This window comes from Scyliorhinus canicula, chromosome 2, assembly GCF_902713615.1.
Source record: "Scyliorhinus canicula chromosome 2, sScyCan1.1, whole genome shotgun sequence".
NCBI lineage: Eukaryota > Metazoa > Chordata > Chondrichthyes > Carcharhiniformes > Scyliorhinidae > Scyliorhinus > Scyliorhinus canicula.
Genome location: NC_052147.1, coordinates 150,460,919 through 150,487,269, shown reverse-complemented (window position 1 = coordinate 150,487,269; position 26,351 = coordinate 150,460,919). Strand labels below are relative to the sequence as shown.

The 26,351-nt window shown below is 47.2% G+C and overlaps 1 protein-coding gene across 3 annotated transcripts in view; it reads right to left on the bottom strand.

The window, feature by feature from the left end:
- The window catches only part of slc19a1 (solute carrier family 19 member 1), a 67,843-nt gene that overhangs the window by 32,566 nt on the left and 8,926 nt on the right, over window positions 1–26,351 (bottom strand). For all 3 annotated transcript variants that reach the window (XM_038787675.1, XM_038787679.1, XM_038787668.1), the window contains exon 2: window positions 246–846. In XM_038787675.1, the coding sequence (XP_038643603.1) occupies window positions 246–846 (601 nt within the window). The remainder of the gene's footprint in view (window positions 1–245; window positions 847–26,351) is intronic.

Genomic DNA, 26,351 nt, shown 5'->3' with positions numbered 1-26,351 from the left:
GGGGAGAACTCCCCTGTCCCTCTTCGAATAGTGCCCTGGGATCTTTAACATCCACTAGAGGGAACAGGCATGGCCTCAATTTAATGACTCATCCAAAAGACGGCACCTCCGGCAATGCAGCACTCCCTCAGTACTGCACAGGCAGTGCCAAATTAGATGATGTGTTTGGGTCAGGAGTGGGACTTGAACCCACCGTCTTCAGACCGTGAAACAAGCATGGCCAAAAGAAAGGGATTCCCACTAACGTTTCAGCTCCAGGATCATCTTCACCAGCGCGGTGTCCCTCCAGTTCCAACCACCAGGGGACTTCGGCTTCTCGTTAACTAGCGTGACCGAGGTGATGTGCGCAGCGTCTGCCTCGGACTGCGCCGACCCATTGGCTGCCAGGGCTCGGCTGTTGAAGAACATGGTCCGTTTGGGCCTCTTGAGGAAAAGAGTCAAGGTGAAGGCAAAAGCCACAAAGCCAAGGGAGATGTAGTTCAAGGTGAAGAAGGGCACGTCGCCCAAAGTGACAAAGAGCTGACCCAGCACGGAACTGACAAAGACCCCCATGAGTACTGATGAGCGGGAGTAGCTGGCTACCTTCTGGTAGGACTGGGGGCTGACCAGGGTGAAGATGTAGGAAGAGTAGGCCACTCGGGCGGCCATGGTGATCCCGTAGAAGAACTCCATGAACTGCATCTGAAGCACGGTGGTTCCAAATAGCAGCAGAAGCCAGATGGCAACATGGCTGAGACTTTGTAGGATAAGAACTGGCTTGTAGCGGAGGTAGTCAGTCATTAGGAAGACAGGGACCAGCACCGACATGTAGGAATACGACAGGACCGGCGTGATCTCATTGGTGACCTGGAGAAAGGAACGGCAGGAAAAAGAAGAGTTTAGAGCAGCCCTTGACAACAACTTGCATTGATATAGTGCCTTTAACCCAATAACAACCTCCTAAGACTTTGCATAGGAGCATTATGCCCCAAGGTACATTGACCGACACCAACGGTTACGGCTTAAAATGAAAGAATCTCACATATAGAACAAGAGGCGAGGAGAATTTAATTCTCGGAGGGTGTGCAAATTTGGAACACTACCTCAGAAGGCGGTAGGGACCAGGAGGCTGACTGAATATTTTTAAGGCAGAGGCAAGTTAGTTATCGGGGGGGATTCGGATCAGCTGTGATCTTATTGAATGGTGGAGCCTGCTTGAGGGGCCGAATGGCCTATTCTGCTCCTATTTCATAGCACAGTATGTTCAGAAGTACCTTTTTTGTTTTTGAAAGGATAGATTCTTCCATAGAAGCTCTACAGTGCAGAAGGAGGCCATTTGGCCCATCAGGTCTGCACCAACTCTCAGAAAAAGAACACCCCACCCAAACCCACTCTCACCCCATCCATATGACACAACCTACACACCGGGCACCAAGGGGCAATTCATCATGGCCAATCCACCTAACCTGTACATCTTCGGACTGTGGCAGGAAACCCATGCAGACACGGGGAGGATGTGCAAACTCCACACAGACCACTGTGCCACCATGACTCGTTGTTCACGGCCACTCAGAGGAATCAGTAACCAGAATCTGGATTCAGGAATCTTTTGAAAAGGTTGTACTCATGGCCCCAAACACTCCCCATGGCCTCTCACATTCTCCATCCCAACTCAATGCTGACTCATGCCCCTTTCCATACAAGCTTCGATGAAGACTGGGACACCGTGGGTAGCACGGTAGCATTGTGGATAGCACAATCGCTTCACAGCTCCAGGGTCCCAGGTTCGATTCCGGCTTGGGTCACTGTCTGTGTGGAGTCTGCACATCCTCCCCGTGTGTGCGTGAGTTTTCTCTGGGTGCTCCGGTTTCCACCCACAGTCCAAAGATGTGCAGGTTAGGTGGATTGGCCATGATAAATTGCCCTTAGTGTCCAAAATTGCCCTTAGTATTGGGTGGGGTTACTGGGTTATGGGGATAGGGTGGAGTTGTTGACCTTGGGTAGGGTGCTCTTTCCAGGAGCCGGTGCAGACTCAATGGGCTGAATGGCCTCCTTCTGTACTGTAAATTCTATGATCTGGGTTTCTACCTCTCCTCATTTTGCACACTTGGCTAAGAGACCAGAGACATTATCTCAGGAGGAAATTGGTTTTGACAAGTGTAGTGAATAGTGGACTTCACATGATTGACACCTTTAAGTGGTTATAATAAGTTGGTTTTCTGTGATCACTTTTGTCAATGTCTCAATGCTTATTTGAACATAATTACACAAGAAATAGGAGGAGTAATGTGCATGGTCCTTCAAACTGTTCCACCATTAAATACGATCATGGCTGGCCTTGGCTTCAACTCCAATTTCCTGCCAGTTTCCCCATATCCTGCAATTTCCTGAGACTCCAAAAATCTGTCTCTCCCCAGCTTCAAATATATTCAATATGATCAGCCCCTTATCCTGAGAATGGGCCCCCCATGATTTGGATTCCCCGCCCAGCATTGTTATACAAGGGCTCTTTAATAAGTTATGTCTTTGATGCATATTGAGTGAACGGGCATGAATGAGTAGGAGCTGGCATGGAGTTTGACTGTATGAGAAGCCATGAGCAGTGGGTGAGGTTGGATGAGGTGGTGTGAGGGATGAAAGCCAAGAGGGCCTCACTGTTTTTATTTCAAGAAGGAGACAGATCTTCTAACCAGCCTACCTCAGCACTCGGCAGCCCCACCCGAGGACCTGCTTCGGGGCAAGCGGGTGAGACTCTGTCCCACAGGCCCTTCAACCCAAACTTTTCCCTGGTCAAGCTACCTGCCTCGATAATGAAATCCCACCCTGACTGTCAGGGAAGAAGCCTCGCAACGGCAAGAGATTGAGAGAGGTCACACTGGGTGTAGTGTGCACGGAAAAGCTGATTCCCCCTACTTCTGAGGAAAAGGGAGTGCTCAGATGGATCCTTGGCCTGGGGATTCCCAAGACGTAGGGGCAGAAAAAAAAACTGGGAAGCCATTTCTGGAAACAGCTGGATAAGGAGGAGTGGAATCAGGACAGGGCCATTATACACCACAGGAGGGAGCACGGCTGGAGAATGGGGGGTGTAACCATGCCAAAGGCAGCTAACAGGAAAAGGTAGTGCAAAACAATTACAGTCAGGAGGTACCCCTTTGGTGAGGGTGTTCGAGTGCTATGGTTTCAGTTTTAACCATCCTGGGAGGGCCCAGAGTCTCTGCTAAGCCTCTAGTGCAGAACCTTGAACCTTTATCAGCTGATTCCTTCTAACCGAGAGTTTAGCGAACTAGCAGCTGACACTGAAGTCACACAGGCAGGTGGCTACGAGCCAACAGAGCAGAGAGAGAAATATAATACACATCTGTCAAGAGAAGGCTGAAGTACCCGACTCGAATTATGCCACTTTGGATAGAGTTTTGAGTTCGCTGGTGAATGTAAAATGGAGTGCGATTGTTTGAATGACTTTTGGCAGTTACAGAGTCAACAGAAACAGCTACTGTTTGTTTAGAAGTAGAATGACATTCATTCTATCCAGACTAGGTCAAGAATAGGACTTTTGATCCCGATCCTGTGTCGATGAGTTTCATCTCTAAGCTGACTCAGGCTTGGCAACTCTCATTCCATGGTGTTCACAATGTATCAGCTGGTTAATAATCTCCACGATCTTCACACCAACCCTGCCAATTATCACACAGGAATGTGTCCAGCAAACTCACATGGGTTCATAATCCCTCATTGCCACGCGCGCGCGCACACACACACACACACACACACACACACACAGAGATAGAGACAGAGACACACAGACACAAGTATAGAGCCATGTGCACAGACACAAGCACACAGTTGCCCTATTCTCAGTGTCTCCAGGTCCCAATGCCAGGCTTTACCTCAGTGCAGTCTGTGCAGTCCCACTCCTCGCATGATGATAGACGCCAAAACCCTGCTATTTGTTATGAAGTGCATCACCCACAAGCCAAGCCAATCTTTGCCCAATGTCTACACACCCACACTCCCCAGCGGGATTCAGGACACACTGATCAGGACAAAGAGACCCGGACGATACGGTTTTCCCTCTTTACTACGAGCACAATGGGACCAATTCCAGTAAACCCTTCCATCGCGGCCTGCCTGACCAGACAGCAGTCAACGCCGCACAGGCCAAGGAATGTCTTTGCACTATTAGTTGCACACCAATTGATAACCTTTCATAAATTAAATTAATTCACAGCACAAAAGGAGGCCATTCAGTCCATCATGCCCCTGCTGGCTCTTCCAATTAGTCCCACTCCCCTCTAAATTCCTCGAAAAGTATTTTCACAGTTCCTTGTGGAAAATTACCACAGAATCTGCTTCCACTACCTTTCAAACATTGTGATCCAGATCATAACTCGCTGCTTCTCCTCGTTTTGTTCTCCCGGCTCATTTTGGCAATGAACCTAAACCTGCGAGCCATAGCACTTCTGCCAAAAAATCTAATTCAGCATTTAGATTCACCCTGCTGGAGCGACTGCTGCTTCCGGATGTGGAAGGGGAGGGAAGAATTGGGGATATATACAAGTGGCTGAGGGAGCAAGGAGGTGAGCGGGTGGTGAAGATCAAGGAGAAATGGGAAGCGGAGTTGGGAATGGAGATCAATTGGGGAGTATGGAGTGAGGCACTGCAAAGGGTAAACTGGACCTCCCCTTGTGCAAGGATGAGCCTGATACAGTTTAAGGTGGTGCACAGGGTGCATATGACTCGGGCGAGAATGAGTGGTACTTTCAGGCGGTAGCAGATGAGTGTGAGAGGTGTGATCGGGGGCCAGCGAATCACACGCACATGTTTTGGGGTTGTGAAAAATTGGGAAGATTCTGGGCGGGAGTGTTCGCGGTCTTAGCCAGGATAGTGAAGGGGAAGGTGGACCCGGACCCTTTGGTGGCGATATTTGGGGTTTCGGAGAAGCCAGAGAGAGGAGGAAGGGCGATGTCGTGGCCTTCGCCTCTCTGATTGCACGGCGGCGAATTTTACTGGAGTGGCGGTCGGCATCGCCACCGGGGGTAGCAGCATGGTTGGGTGACCTGTACAACTTCCTGTGGCTGGAGAAGATAAAGTATGAGTTAAGGGGCTCTTCAGGGAGTTTGAGAAAAGGTGGAGATGTTTGTGACCGTGTTTGAGGGGCTGTTCGTCATGGGGGTGAAGAATGGGAAAAATCTGTACAGACTGTATAGTTGATTGTTGGGAAATACGTTTCCTGGGGCGTTTATTTGCTGTAACCTGTTTTAATACATGTTTGTAATGAAATTCAAAACAAATTCATCATTTATATATTCACTAAAAACCCTTTGTAATTTAAAATTCTTTAAATTTATAAACTGATTCAGAATGCATCTTCTCAGTGCAGGTTGAAAATAAAAATTGACTGTACTTTGAGAATAGGTTATGTGTGGTGTTGCCAACCCTCCAGGCCTGGAGTCAACAGGAATTGAAGATCAACCCCCAGGACACTGCTGTGTGAACCCCTAGAGACATTAACAAAGATTGTTCATTTTCTTTGAACATTTCTACTTGCCAGATATAAAAAGGTTGTTTGGCTGAGAGTCAAGCACCATCCCAATTGGGTCAGATCATAGAATCCCTACAATTCAGAAAGGGGCCATTTGGCCCATCGAGTCTGCACCAACCCCCGAAGGAGTGCCCCTAACGAGGCCTATTACCCCATTCTATCCCCGTAACCCCATCTAACCTTTGGACACTAAAGGGACAATTTAGCATAGCCAGTCCACCTAACCTGCACGTCTTCGGACTATGGAGAGAAAACCGGAGCACCCGGAGGAAACCCACGCAGACATGAGGAGAGAGTCACTCAAGACCGGAATTGAATCTGGGTCCCTGGCGCTGTGATGACAATCAGCACTTGGGCAGCACGGTAGCACAGTGGTTAGCATAGTTGCTTCACAGTTCCAGGGTCCCAGGTTCGATTCCCGGCTTGGGTCACACTCTGCACAGAGTCTGCATGTCCTTCCTGTATCTGCATGGGTTTCCTCCGGGTGTTCCGGTTTTTCTCCACAGTCCAATATGTTCAGGTTAGGTGGATTTGCCACGCTAAGTTGCCCTTAGTATCCAAAAAAAGATTGGGTGGGGTTACAGGGATAGGTGTGGGCTTGGGTAGGCTGATCTTTCCAAGGGCCGGCGCAGATTTGATGGGCCAAATGGCCTCCTTCTGCACTGTAAATTCTATGATCGAAGGCTAGATATTGAACAGGGATAAGGGCACTGGTCTTCTTTTCCAATAGCGCTGCAGGAACTTTTATGTCCGCTCATGATCGCAGACGCGACCTTTAACATCTCATTCAACAGATGGCACCCCAGACAGTGCAGCACTCTCCAATACTGCACTGGAGTGTCACCTCGAATTCTGGAACCTTCTGACTTGAGAGTGCTACCACCCAGACTCCATGGGTCAACGGTCATTTGTATCTTTTTTTTTATAAATGTTTTTTTATTGAGTTTTCATATTTTATACATGACAAATTACAAGTTATTAGAGAGAGAGAAAAAAAAAAAGGAAACACAAAATTTTTTTACATGAATATTTACAGGTAAGCATCTTCATAACAATAATTGTGGCCACCCCCTTTAGCCAGCATACATATTTTACATTCCCCAATATGGTCGAGGCACATGTTTATAGGCATTTATTTATAGTTTGGTTTTGGGCCTTGGCTTGCCATCAAACCCCCATACCGAGCCCGTAGCCCCCCCCCCCCTCCCCCCTTCCCCCGATTCCCGCCCATTTTCCCCTGGTTCTTGGCCACCCGACTATTCTTCCTCATGTACGTTGGCCACAAACAGGTCCCGGAACAGTTGCATGAATGGCTCCCACGTTCTGTGGAAGCCGTCGTCCGACCCTCGGATGCGAATTTGATTTTCTCCATTTGGAGAGATTCCGAGAGGTCGGACAGCCAGTCTGCAGCTCTGGGTGGTGCTGCTGACCGCCAGCCAAACAGGATTCTATACGGCGGGCAATCAGGGAGGCAAAGGCAAGGGCGCCGCCCTCCTCCCCAGGAATAGATCTGGCTGGTCTGAAACCCGAAGACCGCCACTATCGGCATGGCTCTCCACCCTCACCCCCACCACTTTGGACATAGCCTCGAAGAAGGCTGTCCAGTACTCCGTCATTTGTATCTTTAAGTCACTTTTTAAAATTAACATTATTGGTGGAGATGCTGCTCGGGGTCTCAAATCGCACGCAGAATGTTGTAGCAATAGATTATTGGTGAAATTGCACAATAAATATAGGATCCATCATCTTCCTGGGATTATTATGCACTGTCTATCGATACAATAGGCTATGCTCGGTCCTATATTCTTTCCAGATGAACTTTAAAACCCCATCACTTCGACCAAAGCCTTCAGTCTGCAGTGTCAGAGTCTCCTATACCACATGGTTCCGCATCAAATCCTGTCCATCATACTCATTTGGAGAGCATGTGCAGACAAGATGGACCAATGGCTTCCTTCTGCACCATCAACAATTCTGCGGCTATAAATGGGCAACATGGTGGCACAGTGGTTAGCACCAGGGACCTGGGTTCATTTCCGGCCTTGGGCGACTGTGTGGAGTTTTCACATTCTCCCAGTGTCCACGTGGGTTTCCTCTGGGTGCTCCAGTTTCCTCCCACAGTCCAAAGACTTGCAGGTAAGGTGGATTGACCATGCTTCAATGAAGTTACTGTAAAAAGCACCTAGTCGCCACATTCCGGCGTCTGTTCGGGGAGGCCGGTACAGGAATTGAACCCGTGCTGCTGACCGGGCAGTACGGTAGCATGGTGGTTAGCATAAATGCTTCACAGCTCCAGGGTCCCAGGTTCGATTCCCGGCTGAGTCACTGTCTGTGTGGAGTCTGCACGTCCTCCCAGTGTGTGCGTGGGTTTCCTCCGGGTGCTCCGGTTTCCTCCCACAGTCCAAAGATGTGCGGGTTAGGTGGATTGGCTATGCTAAATTGCCCATAGTGTCCTAAAAAGTAAGGTTAAGGAGGGGGTTGATGGGTTACGGGTATAGGGTGGATACGTGGGTTTGAGTAGGGTAATCATTGCTCGGCACAACATCGAGGGCCGAAGGGCCTGTTCTGTGCTGTACTGTTCTATTCTATTGTTCTGCATTGCAAGCCAGCTATTTAGCACACTATGCTAAACCAGCCTCAGGATTGGAAGAGATATCAGAGAGACAGACAGAGTCTTTATTGTATCAAATTATTTTAAATCTCCAATAATAATTAAAATCTAAAGGAATGAGACCCCACGCTTGTCAAAGATGTTTTTTCAGCACCAGAGTGGTTGTCTGGCTATAATTAAGGCTTAGCACGTTGTTAGAAATGTACAAATCCACAAACCAACTTTTCTGGCAAATTTAGTTAAATGCTACAACTTAATTGCTGTTCAATGTGTTTCTATGCAAAGTCTCTTGACAACATGCTAGTTCAGCAGTTTCAGGAGAGGCAGAGAAACTCCAAACAGGGGGAACCAACTTCCAGATTACCACATTTTACTGCAGATGTGCAGTCACCAAAAGTTGTACCGTGAGTACCCGCTAGCTTCACCATTATTTCTCATCACAAAATCTGGATTATTCAGTTCAACCTCCAATCATCATCACTTCTTGCAGTTTTGCTGACAGTAATGGCTCCTGTTACCACCTTTCTTTAGTGTCCCATACCTTCTCCTTTGGCATTGCACAATCATCCTAATTGGCATTTAGTCTCTCCTCCCTGCTTTCCCACTCGCTCTCCTTTTGGTGTCGCTTTCCCACTTCTCCTGTTCTCTACCTCTCTATTTGTTTAAAACATGTTCATATCCACATCTTCCCAGCTCTGATGAAAGGTCACTGACTTGAAACGTTAATTATTTTTTCGCCCTCCACAGATGCTCACTGATCTGCCGAGGGTTTTCCAGCATTTATTTGTGAAACAAGCTTAGATTTTCCACCGGTTGAGGATTTGTTAAAATGCATGTCAGGGTCGACGGGGTCATTCATTGAAACCAGACCGCCAATGGCATTTTTAATTCGGAGTTTGCAGGTTTGCTGAACGACCCCAGTCTTGTCAAGAGTGGGGTGGGAATTGAAATGTCTCAGGTCTCATTGTTGCAGAGTCAGGGTGATCCTGCCTCACACTGACCTCTCGCCCCTGCAGCGTGAACTTATTGGACAGCAGTATCCACTCCATCCATTGGATGAATAGAAACAACTATCAACCAAGCAGCATTACATCACATTGCCAACCACGAAGACAGATTTCATAAACTAAAAACTCGAGTATTGAAGATTGGCAGGTGACCGAATGAAGTGTTGAACTAATCGATAGGGTAGATGTGAAATAAACTATTTCCTCTGGTGCAGAGGCCAAAAACAAGACAACCCACATCCTCACCTCCTGAAATTCTCTACTCCTGAGGGTTGGAGAGCCTCAGTCATTTGAGTCGAGGCAAAGATCAAATCATTAAGTTCCCAGATATTAAAGATGTCAAGGGAATAGTGCAGGAAAATGTGATGAGATATAAAACTAGCCACCATCCAGTTAAAGGGTGGAGCAGGCTCAGAGGGTTGAATGGCCAACTTCTGCTCCCATTTCCTACGTAACCTCAAAAATCAGTGCAAAACCATGTAGCGGTGACATCAGAAAGCACCTCTTCACACAATGGAGATTGGAAATCTAGAACTTTCTTCCCCAAGATGTTTTTGAGGCTGGAGGCTCATTGAAAATTTCAAAACCAAGAGCAATTGAGTTTTGTTGGGTACGGAAATATGGAACCATGGCAGCTGGTTGGAGTTAGGTACAGGTCAGCCATGATCTAAATGGAATGGCAGAATGGGTGGGGCTGAATGGCCTACCCCTTTTCTACGTGCTGGAACACGGATCAGGTGGGAGCCCTCCTCACCACATCATCATCTTCCAGCAGTTTCTCCGACATCCCCGCATAATTGACGTACTTCGTTCCCAGTGCCACATATTATGATCCAGACCAAACCCCAACTCTGGCACGGATACTGAACAGAAACACCAATATTTTACTTTTGTTTTGTAAGACTGAGGAAGGATACCTCGCTCCAGACTTCCAATGTCATCTTTAACATCACACAGGATAGCTTGCAATTACCCTATAAACAATGCTAATCAATAGTAACACAATAACCTTAACTGCTATCTTTATTCCCATTCAAATTACAAACCATCCCAGGTCCAATCCACTTTTCAATACAGTTAGCAGACCCAGGAATACGTATGTGAAAAGAGGTCTTGGATGCTCCACTTGAGAAAGAGATATTTTGAGACTGCTTGCAAGAAAGAGACCCGACCCCGGTCAGAATAATAGCCAATCTCTGGCTGTATTCTTCAGAAAGCTTTCTCAGCACACCTTCCACCCGTCAGACTAACTCTGAACTTCACCTGAACCTCAAACACCTGACCACTTCAGCCCTTGGCTCCTCCCATTAACTACATCATCTTGCTGATCAGAACATAATGTCTCTGACTACTCTGCAAGGAGCCCTCTGAATTTAAGTAAAATCAATTAACCCAAACTTTTACAATGCTTTAATTGTACTTCTGGCTCTCAAAAGCTGCCTTGCAAAGCAGGATTTTTAAAACAACTACTGCAGCAGTCACAGACTGCCCCTGCCCGCACCAAATACATATAACACATATATCTGAAATTATTACATATATCTGAAATTCCTATATTCATCACATGCTCTCGGAAACCCCCCTGCCATCTTTCTCTGAGATGGTGGGACGTGATGTCAAAGGTCAGAGCAGGGGTAGAGACAGCCAGAAATAACGTATGAAGTTGAAGGATTTGTTAACAAGAAGAAAACTCAGCTTGTAACATGGAAAAAAAACTTGAGGGTGCCACATTCTATCCACTTGCCAGTGAGCTTCAGAAAGCTGGGTACTAAATAAAGTTCAGCAGAAGACAATAGAGGCCTTGAACTGTGGATGTTCAGACTTGAGCTAAAGATTCCATGTATAAACCATAAAACCAATGAAGGGGTGCTCAAATCTGTAAGAACACACAGAACTCGCAGGCAGAAAGTAAAGGCCTACATTTTTAGGTCCTGACCATCACAGGAATTGTTGTTGGTAGGACGGACAATTCGACATATGGGCAAACGGTCGACTGGCTTTGGGTGGTAATTTCCAGTCACATAGCTGGCGGGACAGGGAAATCGCACCCAAAATTTCCGTATTTTGCAAATTGATCAGAGCTGAGAAGCTGCAATTCTCTCTCCTCGAGGGTAAAGTAGAGGGAAGCAGAGAGCGTGGTCCACTAGGCGTAGTCGGATGATGGACAGCGCAGAACGGTTGCAGATGAGTGCAGTGGATCTGCGAGTGTGGCATACATCGCCTGGTAGGTGTAGCTACAAGCAGCAGCAATACACAAATTAATCTTCCAACCATGCGGTCACCATTTTGTAAAAAGAGATATGGAGCTGTATTTAAAAAATGGATTAACAAGGATGAAATGAGAAACTAGAGGGGCTATAACAGGTGTTCAAAACTGCGGGGGTCACAGGATGAGGTTTTGGAGTCATGATCTCTGGGGCAGTTGTGTTGGCCTTGGAGCTCAGACTGTGTTGTGACAGATATGGGGGCCCCTTTAAATGTTTGTGCTTTTTTCTGTTGGTGGCATGGCTCAATCTGTTCTCCAGTCCCGATTGTCAGTACAACCACCTTTAAAAAGTAATGGATCTTCCCATTTTCATTCAGGGCAAACCCAAAGTTTTTAAATCCCTCTCCCTCCCCCGAACAACTCAACTCCCCAATCACCCCCCTCCCCAGGACAACTTTCAACATCTTTCTACCCCCCCCCCCCCCCCCCCCCACACACACACATTCCCCAAGTCTTCATCTGGAGGTCACACAGGTCAGAGGCATTAAAATAAGGTCACATAACGGGGACAAGTTGTGGGAATCACTGAGTTACAACCGTCGCAAAAGGCTGTGAAAGTTGGGGAGCTTTTCTCCAGAATAGAGAAGATGGCGAGGGTAATCGGATAGAGGTCTTATCATCACAGAATCAGAGACGGGTACAGCACTGCAGGAGGCTAGTCCACCCATCAAGATGTGCTGGCCTTTACTGGGTATCTAACCTGTATAGAACACAATTCCTTCATCTACATCTCATTGACATAGATTACAGAACAGCAATGGTCCTTGCAGCAGCCATCATAGTGCCAGCCTGAAGAATTACGACTCTGGCTCCTGTCCTTTGATCCTCAGCCACAACTATGAAGGGGTTTGATGGGATCTCGACATGGACGTGGTGATTCCCACTTGTTGAGAAGCCAGACTTATAACAGAGTCCCCAATAATTCAAGTACACAAGATCTTGCAGCACCCCTGCCTCTGAGTTCCGGGTTCAAGTCCCACCCCAGGACTTGATGACCGAGGGAGATGTGTTCACAACGAGGCCAAACAGGTCAAGTGTCAACTTGCAAATCCTTCCAAACACATGCCAATGGCTTGCGGTCAGCCATGCTCAATGTGGATTGGCACCCCTAAAGCTATAAGCCCCTGGCGACAGCCTAGCAACCTGTTCCAGGAATAACTAGCTATGGAAACTATGTGCGGAAGAGAAAGAAAGAATCCAGTAAGGAATTCAGGAGAAACTTTGTTACTAAAGCAAGTGGTTAGAACACAAAACTCACTTACACCACATGAGGCAATAGTTTATTTCGGGCCCATGAATGAGGAAGGAGCAGAAAGTTCAGGAGGAAGAATATCTTTTGAGCTGTCTGTTATCTGTTCAAAATAGATAAGAGCCAGTAGCTCACTCTGCACGTACAGCAATTCTACATAAAATTGAGAATAGTGGAACACCCATGGAGTCACAAATGAAGCTTCACTTAATCCTGGACAACAGGGAATACAGCCAGTTAAACAAAAAGGATACTCTACGGGGTGTGGGAGGGGGTGATACTCAACAAAACTGACTGAAATGCGATTAGCACAGCTTCAAGTAGTTGCAACGGCACCTTTGGGACTAGAACTGCCAATTCTGAGAGCTAAAATAAAATCAGAAATCATGCTAATTGCCAAAAGGCTGAAAATTAATTATTTAATATGATGTCTTTCAAACCCTCAGGGCCCCCGTCTAAGCGTTTTCCCCGCCAATGGAGCACGTTGAATAGGCACAGCAAGATCCCACAGGCACAGCAGTGGTAGGATAATGTGTTTGAGCGATGTTGGCCGAGACAAATTTTCCTGCCCTTGTGTCCCCACAGGATCTTTTACATCACTCAAGCTAACAGCCACTCAGAATGACAGCACAGCACCCCAAGTGCTGCATGGGGAATGTCCACATGAATGTGCTGTTCCCGGCGCAGGAATTGAACCCACAAACTTCAGATTTTGAGGGGAGGGTGCTAGCTCTGGGACACACGTTGGCTCATACAAGTGCCAGTTGTCCCCACTCCCCCGCAAAAGGAAGTAGAATGGAACCTTCTAGATGTTTGTAAAATAATTTTTAAAAATAAATTTAGAGTATCCAATTCATTTTTTCCCCAATTAAAGGGCAATTTAGCGTGGCCAATCCACCTAGCCTGCACATCTTTTGTGTTGTGGGGATGAAACCCACGCAAACACGGGGAGAATGTGCAAACTCCACATGGACAGTGACCCAGAGCCGGGATCGAACTTGGGATCTCGATGCCATGAGGCAGCAATGGCAACCACTGCACCACCATGCTGCCCCCATGTCTGTAAAATATTGACGGAAAGGAAAGGTTTTCGCCCGAGCTCTGTCAAGTGTTAATAATAAGTTAACAATTCCTCCCTTGGTCGCTACTTTTCCCCTAGTTATCCTCTTCCCAGTGATATACTTACAGAATAGCTTGGGATTTTCCATACTTTTACCAGCTAGAGATTTCTCATACCCCCTTTGCTCCCCTAATTGATTTCTTAAGCTCCATCCTCAGCAGTAACTTGTTCCAATCCACCTTGGCCAAATGCTGCCTTATTTTAAAAAAGTCTGCACTCCCCCAATCCAAGACCTTTTTCTGCAATTTGTCATATTTCCTTGTCCATAACAAACTTAAATTGCACCATGTTGTGGTCGCTATCACTAAAATGCTCCCCCACCATCACATCAACCACCTGTCCCGCTTCATTGCCCAGAATTAGGTCCAGCATTGCACCATCCCTTGTTGGGCCCTCCACATGTTGAGCTAAAATATTCTCTTGTATACATTTTACAAACTCTGTTCCATCTAAACCCTTAATACAATGACTATCCCTGTTAATGTTGGGAAAGTTGAAATCACCCACTATAATTCCCTTATTATTTTTTATACACTTCTGCAAATTGCACACATATTTGCTGCTGAATTTTCCACTGACTATCTGGGGATCTATAATAAACACCTAGCAATGTGGCTGTCACTTTTTTACTTCTGAGCTCTACCCACAAAGCTTCATTTAACACCACCAAGATATCATCTCTCCTTACTGCAGTAACTGACTCCTTAACTAATAGTGCAATGCATCCCCTCTTTTTGTAGGTCCGATCAAGGACAGTAGCGGGAGATTGTGTATGGAGTCTGAGAAATAGGAGGAGAGGTCTTGAACGAGTACTTTTCTTCAGTATTTACGAATGAGAGGGGCCATATTGTTGGAGAGGATAGTGTGAAACAGATTGGTTAGCTCGAGAAGATATTTGTTAGGAAGGAAGGTGTGTTGGGTATTTTGAAAAAACTTGAGGATAGACAAGTCCCCCGGGCCTGACGGGATATATCCAAGGATTCTATGGGAAGCAAGAGATGAAATTGCAGAGCCGTTGGCAATGATCTTTTCGTCCTCGCTGTCAACAGGGGATTGGAAAGTGGTGAATGCCGTGTCCCTGTTCAAAAAAGGGAATAGGGATAACCCTGGGAACTACAAGCCAGTTAATCTTACTTCGCTGTAGGCAAAGTAATGGAAAGAGTACTGAGGGATAGGATTTTCTGAGTATCTGGAAAGACACTGCTTGATTAGGGATAGTCAGCACGGATTTGTGAGGGGTAGGTCTTGCCTCACAAGTCTTATTGAGTTCTTTGACGTGACCAAGCACATGGATGAAGGTAAAGCAGTGGATGTAGTGTACATGGATTTTTAGTAAGGCATTTGATAAGGTTCCCCATGATAGGCTGATGCAGAAAGTCAGGAGGCATGTGATAGTGGGAAATTTGGCCAGTTGGATAACAAACTGGCTAACCGATAGACGTCAGAGAGTGGTGGTGGATGGCAAATATGCAGCCTGGAGCCCAGTTACCAGTGGCGTACCGCAGGGATCAGTCCTGGGTCCTCTGCTGTTTGTGATTTTCATTAATGACTTGGATGAGGGAGTTGAAGGGTGGGTCAGTAAATTTGCAGACGATGCGAAGATTGGTGGAGTTGCGGATAGTGAGGAGGACTGTTGTCAGCTGCAAAGAGACATAAATAGGATGCAGAGCTGGGCTGAGAAGTGGCAGATGTAGTTTAACCCTGAAAAGTGTGAGGTTGTCCATTTTGGAAGGACAAATATGAATGTGGAATACAGGATAACAGTGGGGTTCTTGGCAATGTGGAGGAGCAGAGAGATCTTGGGGTCTATGTTCATAGATCTTTGAAAGTTGCCACTCAAGGTCGATAGAGCTGTGAAGAAGGCCTATGGTGTGCTAGCGTTCATTAGCAGAGGGATTGAATTTAAGAGCCGTGAGGTGATGAATGCAGCTGTACAAAACCTTGGTACGCCCACATTTGGAGTACTGTGTGCAGTGTCTGGTCGCCTCATTTTAGGAAGGATGTGGAAGCTTTGGAAAAAGGTGTAAAGGAGATTTACCAGGATGTTGCCTGGAATGGAGAGTAGGTCTTACGAGGAAAGATTGAGGGTGCTAGGCCTTTTCTCATTAGAACGGAGAGGATGAGGGGCGGCTTGATAGAGGTTTATAGATGATCAGGGGAATAGATAGAGTAGACAGTCAGAGACTTTTCCCCGGGTGGAACAACCATTACAAGGGGACATAAATTGAAGGTGAATGGTGGAAGATATAGGGAGGATGTCAGAGGTAGGTTCTTTACCCAGGGAGTAGTGGGGGCATGGAATGCACTGCCTGTGGAAGTAGTCGAGTCGTAAACATTAGGGACCTTCAGCGGCTATTGGATAGGTACATGGATTACGGTAGAATGATGGGGTGTAGATTAATTTGTTCTTAAATGTAGGACAAAGACCTGCACACATTGTGGGCCGAAGGGCCTGTTCTGTGCTGTATTTTTCTACGTTCTATGTTCTAAGTGAAAATTACAGCTGCAAAATCAAGACCATGCAGGTATAAACATGCAACTTTAGGATTAAGTGGTAACACTCAGAAAAATCTATTCTGGGGATGGTACAAGAGTGAACTGAGTGGCCTCCTGCACTTGTACAAACAAAGGATCTAACCTGGCACATCCATTCAATATGCTCAGCATGTCAGTAGGGGCATCTATCCACTGAACCTTAATGCAACCTAAATTAAGAAATGATGGTAAGCTGCTGTTTGCATTTCTTCCCCCAGCCGAAAGTAATTTTCCTTACAGGGATGTGTGGTCTGGTCAGAAAGGCAGAGTTCATCGAGTACGTCTCAAGCACAACAATTTGTGTCTATATAGCACTTTTAAAAACAGCATAACCTCCCAAGACACCTCAGGTCAAACACTGACTAGTTGTGTACAGTTTAGGTCTCCAGACCCAAGCAAGGATATACTTTCCAAAGAGTACAGCGGAGGTTCGACAGACTGATACCAGTCATTTGGGGCTGTCCTTTGAGGAGAGATTAAGGAGACTGAGTCTGTATTCTCTCGAGTTTTGAAGAATAAGAGGTGATCTCTTCCGCTACCTGGGGATCCAAATAGCCCATGACTGGAAAGGGATCCACAAATGGAACCTCACCAGCCTGACGGAGGAAGTTAAAAAGGACCTGCAAAGATGGAACACACTCCCGCTCTCCCTCGCGGGGAGAGTCCAGACGATCAAAATGAACGTACTGCCCAGGTTCCTCTTCCTGTTTAGATCCATTCCGATCTACATCCCCAAGGCCTTTTTCAAAGCGCTGGACAAACTTATCATGGCGTTCGTATGGGGGGGTAAAAATGCTAGGATCCCAAAGAAGGTCCTACAAAAAACAAAATCCGGGAGGGCTAGCCCTCCCGAATCTACAATTCTACCACTGGGGCGGCAACAGCCGAGCGAGTAAGGGGATGGATCCAGGAGCCAGAAGCCGTGGTGCGTGCGGAGGAGGCCTCCTGCATGGGAACCTCCCTCCGGGCCCTCGCCACGGCAGCACTCCCATCCCCACCCAAAAAACACTCCAGCAGCCCAGTGGTGACAGCCACCCTCCAATCCTGGAACCAACTGCGGCAGCAATTTGGCCTGTACAAAATGTCGGACAAGGCTCCCATCTGCAACAACCATAGGTTCAAACCAGCACTGACTGACGCCACCTTCAAAAGGTGGAGACAGGACGGGGGGGACACTGACAGTCAGGGACCTATACACGGACGACAGGATCGCAACACTGGACGAACTGACAGAGAAATTTCAGCTAGCTGGGGGGAACGAGCTACGGTACCTGCAGCTCAAAAACTTCCTACGAAAGGAGACAAGGACGTACCCACAAGCGCCACGACAGACACTACTGGAAGACCTACTGGACGCAAGTATCCTAGAGAAAGGGATCTGTAGTGACATGTATGGCCGACTGGTAGATAGGGACGACACCGTACTGGACGCAACAAGAAGGAAATGGGAGGACGACCTGGGGATGGAGATAGGGTGGGGACTCTGGAGCGAAGCACTGCATAGGGTCAACTCCACCTCCACGTGCGCAAGGCTCAGCCTGACGCAACTAAAAGTGGTACATAGAGCCCACTTAACGAGAAACCGTATGAGTAGGTTCTTCCCGGAGGTGGAGGACAGATTGAGCGGTGCCAAAGAGGCCCGGCCAACCACGCCCACATGTTCTGGTCTTGCCCCAGACTTGTGGAGTACTGGACAGCCTTCTTCGAGGCTATGTCCAAAGTGGTGAGGGGTGAGGGTGGAGCCATGCCCGATAGTGGCGGTCTTCGGGGTTTCAGACCAGCCAGATCTGTTCCTGGGGAGGAGGGCGGACGCCCTTGCCTTTGCCTCCCTGATCGCCCGCCGTAGAATCCTGTTTGGCTGGCGGTCAGCAGCACCGCCCAGAGCTGCAGACTGGCTGTCCGACCTCTCGGAATCTCTCCAAATGGAGAAAATCAAATTCCCCATCCGAGGGTCGGACGACGGCTTCCACAGAACGTGGGAGCCATTCATGCAACTGTTCCGGGACCTGTTTGTGGCCAACGTACAAGAGGAAGAATAGTCAGGTGGCCAAGAATCAGGGGAAAATGGACGGGAATCGGGGGAAGGTAGCCGGGGGGAGGGGTTACGGGCTCGTTATGGGGGCTTGATGGCAAGCCAAGGCCCAAAACCAAACTATAAATAAATGCCTATAAACATGCGCCTCGGCCATATTGGGGAATGTAAAATATGTATGCTGGCTAAAGGGGGCGGCCACAATTGTTGTTATGAAGATGCTTACCTGTAAATATGCATGTTAAATTTTTGTGTTTTCTTTTTTTTTCTCTCTAATAATTTGTAATTTGTCATATATAAAATATGAAAACTCAATAAAAAACATTTATAAAAAAATAATAAGAGGTGATCTCATTGAAGTGTAACAAAATTCTTACAGGGTAGATCTTCGGGTGTTCTGGTTTCCTCCAACAGTCCAAAAGATGTGCAGGTGAGGTGGATTGGCCATGCTAAATTGCCCTTAGTTTCCAAAAGGTTCGGGGGGGATTAGAGAAGGTGTAGGGACCTAGGTAGGGTGTTCTTTCAGAGGGTTGGTGCTGACTCGATGGGTCGCCTTCTGCTCTGGTTTCCTATAATAATGGAGAGTTCTCACAGATCCTGGGTCCACGCCTCAAAGTCAGAATGTTTGTATGCCATTCTCAGAGGCCGAGTACAAACTCTGGCAACAGAGCACCCCTCCCAGATGAACTCAATGTATTCAATGCTCCTTTCAAGAAGGAAACCAACGAACCATTGTCAACTGCTCCAGCAGCCTCGGACACGCCCATACCCACCGTCACAGCTTCCAAAGTCAGATCGGCCCTCTTGAAAGTGAACCCTCGGAAAGAAATGGGTTCTGACTGGAGTCCCTGGTCGTGCACTCAGATCCTGCGCTGACCAACTAGCAGCTGTGTTCACGCACATCTTCAACCTTTCCCTCATTCCGAAGTTCCCACCTACTTCAAGACCACCATCGTATAGATGCCAAAAACAAACCAGGCAACGTGTCTCAACGGCTACCATCCAGTGGCCTTGACATCTAACGTTATAGAACATAGAACGATACAGCGCAGTACAGGCCCTTCGGCCCACGATGTTGCACCGACATGGGAAGTCAAAAACTAAAGGCCATCTAACCTACACTATGCCATTATCATCCATATGCTTATCCAATAAACTTTTAAATGCCCTCAATGTTGGCGAGTTCACTACTGTTGCAGGTAGGGCATTCCACGGCCTCACCACTCTTTGCGTAAAAAACCTACCTCTGACCTCTGTCCTATATCTATTACCCCTCAATTTAAGGCTATGTCCCCTCGTGCTAGCCACCTCCATCCGCGGGAGAAGGCTCTCACTGTCCACCCTATCTACCCTCTGATCATTTTGTATGCCTCTATTAGGTCACCTCTTAACCTTCTTCTCTCTAACGAAAACAACCTCAAGTCCATCAGCCTTTCCTCATAAGATTTTCCCTCCATACCAGGCAACATCCTGGTAAATCTCCTCTGCACCCGTTCCAAAGCTTCCACGTCCTTCCTATAATGAGGCGACCAGAACTGTACGCAATACTCCAAATGCGGCTGTACCAGAGTTTTGTACAGCTGCAACATGACCTCATGGCTCCGGAACTCAATCCCTCTACCAATAAAGGCCAACACACCATAGGCCTTCTTCACAACCCTATCAACCTGGGTGGCAACTTTCAGGGATCTATTTACATGGACACCGAGATCCCTCTGCTCATCCACACTACCAAGAATTTTACCATTAGCCAAATATTCCGCATTCCTGTTATTCTTTCAAAAGTGAATCATCTCACACTTCTCTACATTAAACTCCATTTGCCACCTCTCAGCCCAGCTCTGCAGCTTATCTATGTCCCTCTGTAACCTGCAACATCCTTCCACACTGTCTACAACTCCACCGACTTTAGTGTCGTCTGCAAATTTACTCACCCAACCTTCTGTGCCCTCCTCTAGGTCATTTATAAAAATGACAAACAGCAACGGCCCCAGAACAGACCCTTATGGTACGCCACTCGTAACTGAACTCCATTCTGAACATTTGCCATCAACCACCACCCTCTATCTTCTTTCAACTAGCCAATTTCGGATCCACATCTCTAAATCACCCTCAATCCCCAGCCTCCGTATTTTCTGCAATAGACGACCGTGGGGAACCTTATCAAACGCTTTACTGAAATCCATATACACCACATCAACTGCTCTATCCTCGTCTACCTGTTCAGTCACCTTCTCAAAGAACTCGATAAGGTTTGTGAGGCATGACCTACCCTTCACAAAACCATGTTGACTATCCCTAATCATATTATTCCTATCTAGATGATATAAATCGTATCTCTTATAATCCTCTCCAAGACTTTACCCACAACAGACGTGAGGCTCACCGGCCTATAGTTACCGGGGTTATCTCTACTCCCCTTCTTGAACAAAGGGACCACATTTGCTATCCTCCAGTCCTCTGGCACTATTCCTGTAGTCAATGATGACATAAAAATCAAAGCCAAAGGCTCAGCAATCTCTTCCCTGGCTTCCCAGAGAATCCTAGGATAAATCACATCAGGCCCCGGGGACTTATCTATTTTCACCTTGTCCAGAATAGCCAACACTTCTTCCCTACGCACCTCAATGCCATCTATTCTAATAGCCTGGGTCTCAGCATTCTCCTCCACAATATTATCTTTTTCCTGAGTGAATACTGACGAAAAGTATTCATTTAGTATCTTGCTTATCTCCTCAGCCTCCACTTCCCACCACTGTCCTTGACTGGCCCTACTCTTACCCTAGTCATTCTTTTATTCCTGACATATGAAGTGTTATGAAGTGTTTTGCGAGGTTGGCCATGATACACATCAACTCCATACTGCCAGAATGCCTAGATCCACGGCAATTCACATACTGCCACCTCCATAGTCCTACACTGATTCCTGGAGCATCTCGATAACAAGGACTCATGTCGGACTCCTATTCGTTGACTACAACTCCGCCTTCAACACCATAATCCCAGCCAAGCTCATATCAAAACTCCTCCCTCTGCAACTGGATCCTCTACTTCCTGACCAATAGACCACGATCAGCAAGGATAAACAACACCTCCGCCACGATAGTCCTCAATACCAAGACCCCACAAGGCTGCATACTTAGTCCCCTACCATACTACACACCAACACCTACATGACAGGGTGGCAAAATTCGGCTCCAACTCCATCTACAGGTTTGCTGATGACAACGGTAGTGGGGCAGAACACAAAACAATGATGAGTCAGAGTACAGGAGGGAGATAGAGAACCTAGTTGAGTGGTGTAACGACAACAATCTCTCCCTCAATGTCAGCAAAACTAAGGAGCTGGTCACTGTCTTCAGGAAGCAAAGTGTCATACGCACCCCTGTCTGCATCAACAGACCAGAGGTGGAGATGGTCGACAGCTTCAAATTCCTATGTGTGGACATCACCAACAATCTGTCCTGGTCCACTCACAGCAACACTACCACCAAGAAAGCGCAACAGCACTTATACTTTCCCAGGAAACTCTACATGTCCACATTGACTTACCAACTTTTACAGATGCACCATAGAAAGCATCCTATCTGGCTTCATCAGAGCCTGGTATGGCAACTGCTCAGCCCAAGACCATAAACAAAAACTACAGAGAGTCGTGTACACAGCCCAGTCCATCACGCAAATCTGCCTCCCACCCATCGACTCAGTCTATACCTCCTGCTGCCTTGGGAGGGTGGGCAGTATGACAAAGACCCTTCCTACCCATGGTATTCATCTTCAGTCGGGCAGAAGATGCAAAAGTCTGAGAATACGCACCAACAGATTCAAAAACAACTTCTTCCCCGCTGCTACCAGACTCCTGAATGATCCTCTTATGGACTGAACTGGTCCCTCCACACATCTTCTCTACTATGTAGCACTCTACTCTGTAAGCTTGACCCAATGTTGGCGTCTATGTATTTAATTGTGCTGCATCCTATGTTTTTATTTATTTTTTAATGAATTTAGAGTACCCAATTCATTTTTTCCAATTAAGGGGCAATTTAGCATGGAAAATCCACCTACCCTGCACTCCTTTGGGTTGTGGGGGTGAAACCCACGCAGATACGGGGAGAATGTGAAAACTCCACAAGGGCAGTGACCCAGGGCTGGGATTGAACCTGGGATCTCGGCACCATGAGGCAGCAGTGCTAGCCACTGTGCCACCGTACTGGCCCTATCCCATGTTTTTCATGTATGCAATGATCTGTCTGGACTGTACGCAAAATACTGGTCACTGTACCTCAGTACACGTGACAATAAATCTATATATCAGAGGCTTTGATGCTAATGCAGCACAAAAAGGAAGCCCTTCAGCCGATTGCATCCAGCACCGATCTAGTCTAAGCCCATGTTCCAGCATTTGGTCCAGAGCCTCGTTCATTGCAATCTTTCAAATGCTCATCTAAAATGCTTCTTAAATTTGTGAGGTTTCCTGCCTCTACCACCCTTTCAGGCAGCGAGTTCCAGATTCCCACCACTGAGTGAAAAATGTTCTTCCTCGATTCCCCATTAAATAGGGCGGCACAGTGGTTAGCACTGCTGCCTCACGGCACTGAGGACGCGGGTTTGACCCTTGCCCTGGGTCACTGTCTGTGCGGAATCATTCTCCCGGTGTCTGCATGGGTCTCACTCCCAGAACCCAAAGATGTTCAGGGTAGGTGTATTGGCCACGCTAAATTTCTCCTTAAATAGGGGGAAAAAAAAAAGAATTGGGCACTCTATTTTTGTTTTAAATCCCACTAAATCCTCTGCCCTTACCTTACATCCATGATCCCTGGTTATTGACTCCTCTACTAAAAAGGGGAAGAGTTACTTCCCATCTACCCTACGTCTCTCAATTTTATACACCTTCGTCAGGTGCCCCCTCAACGTTTTCTGCTCCAAGAAAACAACCCCAGCCTAACCAACCTCTTCATAACCGTAATGCTCCAGCCCAGGCAACATCCTGGTGAATCTCCTCTGGACCTTTCTGGTGCAATCACATCCTTCCTATAGTGTGGTGACCAGACACAGAACTCTCAGTACCGGTACCGAGCGGATATAACAAATCCCCAGGCAAATTATGCTGAAGAGCAGAGGCTTTCTCCCCGGTATCCTGCCCAATATCTATCCCTCATTCAACATTATTAGAATGGACACATTTGGGAGATTGCCGTGCACAAATTGGCTGCCTGCATGTTTTCTACATTGCAATAGTGACAACACTTCAAAAGCACTCGCTTAGCTGTGAGGCGCTTCAGGATGCCCTTGAGGTGGAGGGCAGGCATATCAGAGTGGGAATAAGGTGGAGAATTAAAGTTCCAACTGAAGGGGGCTTAGCCAAAGTGGATTTGGACTGGCAGGATTTAGCAACGCCAATCTGCATTTATGTAGCGCCTTTCAATAGCAAATCACCAAGTTTCATCATAGGAGTATTATTGGACGGAATACAATACTGAGCTATACAAGGAGATATTGGGACAGGTGACAGAGCTTGCTGAAGAGGTAGGTATCTAAGGAGGGAAAAGAGAGAGGTATGAAAAAGAAAGCAGCCGATTGTACCAGCAGAGAGTTCATAATGATCCCAGAGAGACAAGAGATCCCCCATGCATTATACAATTGTCCCAATATTTCCTATCGCCAGAGACACCCTGCACCCTACCAAGACCTTTGGCAATGCTCCCACCGTCAATCCAATTGAAAACAGAATTAAAAACAAATACTTGCTTAAAAAGGCATTGGTTATGAATAGTGAAGACCTTTGACAGATGACCCAATGGTGTCTCAGTGGTGACACTCTCTCCCGAGTCCAAGGATTGCAAAGCTGGGCGCCGGAGCCTGCTGCACCTAGGGTGTGCTGCACTGACGCAGGTGCTGTCTTGCTGAAGGAGACTTGAAATCAGGGCCTCCATCTGCTCTCCGGGAAAAGTAATTTCAGTTCTCTTTGGATTCCTAGTCAGTATTTATCCCTCAACCAACTATCATGTGGTCATTCTCACTCCTGCTGCTTGTGGGATCTTGCTGTGCACAGAATTGGCTGCCACATTTTATACATTACAATGGCGACCATGCTGCAAATATAACATTGGTTGGCTGACGCGGGGCAGGGCACCCGGAGGTTGGGATAGGCGCTACCTAAATGCAAGTGTTCCTGTCATTTCAAACCCATGACCGAACAAGTTATTTCTGCAGTTCTGCTTTCGATGAGAATTGTTAGAAATAGAAAACTTGGGCCAGCACGTGGCACAGCAGTTAGCACTGCAACCTACGGCGCTGAGGACCCGGGTTAGAATCCCGGCTCTGGGTCACTGTCCGTGTGGCGTTTGCACACATTCTCCCCGTGTCTGCGTGGGTTTCACCCCCACAACCCAAATATGTGCAGGTTGGGTGGATTGGACACACTAAATGGCCCTTAATTGGAAAAAAAAATGGGTACTCCAAATTTATAATAAAAAAAGAAACAGAAAACCTTCAATGCAGAAATAGGCCATTCAGCCCATCTGATCTGCATGGACCATCTGAACGGACAGCTTACCCAACCCTACACGCCTGCCCCATCCCCATAACACCTCAGCTTTGGACACTTTAAAGGGGCAATTTATCAGACAGGGGAGGGAGGGGTGGCGTGGGAAAGCGAACGTACAAACTCCACACAGGCAGTAACCCAAGATCGGATTTGAAGCCAGGCCCTTGGCGCTGTAAGGCAGCAGTGCTAACCACTTTCATAGAATTTACAGTGCAGAAGGAGGCCATTCAGCCCATCGAGTCTGCACCGGCTCTCAGAAAGAGCACCCTACCCAAGGTCAACAACTCCACCCTATCCCCATAACCCAGTAACCCCACCCAACACTAAGGGCAATTTTGGACACTAAGGGCAATTTATCATGGCCAATCCACCTAACCTGCACATCTTTGGACTGTGGGAGGAAACCGGAGCACCCGGAGGAAACCCACGCACACACGGGGAGAACGTGCAGACTCCGCACAGACAGTGACCCAAGCCGGAATCGAACCTGGGACCCTGGAGCTGTGAAGCGATTGTGCTATCCACAATGCTACCGTGCTTCACTTTGCCAGTCGTACACCATAGCTTGTTACTGGTCAGGTGTGGTGGGCAGCAAACCATTGAGGCAAATTCCTGCCAGTCTCGGGGTTTGATTGTAACCTGACATTTTGTCTCTCTGAATCCCCAGTCTGAGCTAGGCTGGCGGCAACCTTCGGTGTCATTTGCATCAATAAAGCACCAATCCGGTGGTCAATCAGCCATGGGATCTTTCACTGGGTGTTACCACAAAGCAATTGACACGGAACCACAACAAAGGTGCTGAGACAGGGGGCCAGGAAGTGAAAGCGCATGTTTGAAATCTAAACTCGGTCATTCGCTGAGAATGTTCAAAGTGTATTATTGTCAAACACTGCATAAAACAGCCCAGAGTGAATGACTGTGAAACACTGCATAAAACAGCCCAGAGTGTATTACTGTGAAACACTGCATAAAACAGTCCAGAGTGTATTACTGTGAAACACTGCATAAAACAGCCCAGAGTGTATTACTGTGAAACACTGCGTAAAACAGCCCAGAGTGTATTACTGTGTAACACTGCATAAAACAGCCCAGAGTGTATTACTGTGAAACACTGCATAAAACAGCCCAGAGTGTATTACTGTGAAACACTGCATAAAACAGCCCAGAGTGTATTACTGTGAAACACTGCATAAAACAGCCCAGAGTGTATTACAGTGAAACACTGCATAAAACAGTCCAGAGTGTATTACTGTGAAACACTGCATAAAACAGCCCAGAGTGTATTACTGTGAAACACTGCATAAAACAGCCCAGAGTGTATTACTGTGAACACTGCATAAACAGCCCAGAGTGTATTACTGTGAAACACTGCATAAAACAGTCCCGAGAATATCCCTGTGAAACCTGGGGGCAAACACACAGCAATTGACACTGAACCACACAAGGTTTTGGGACAGGAGCCA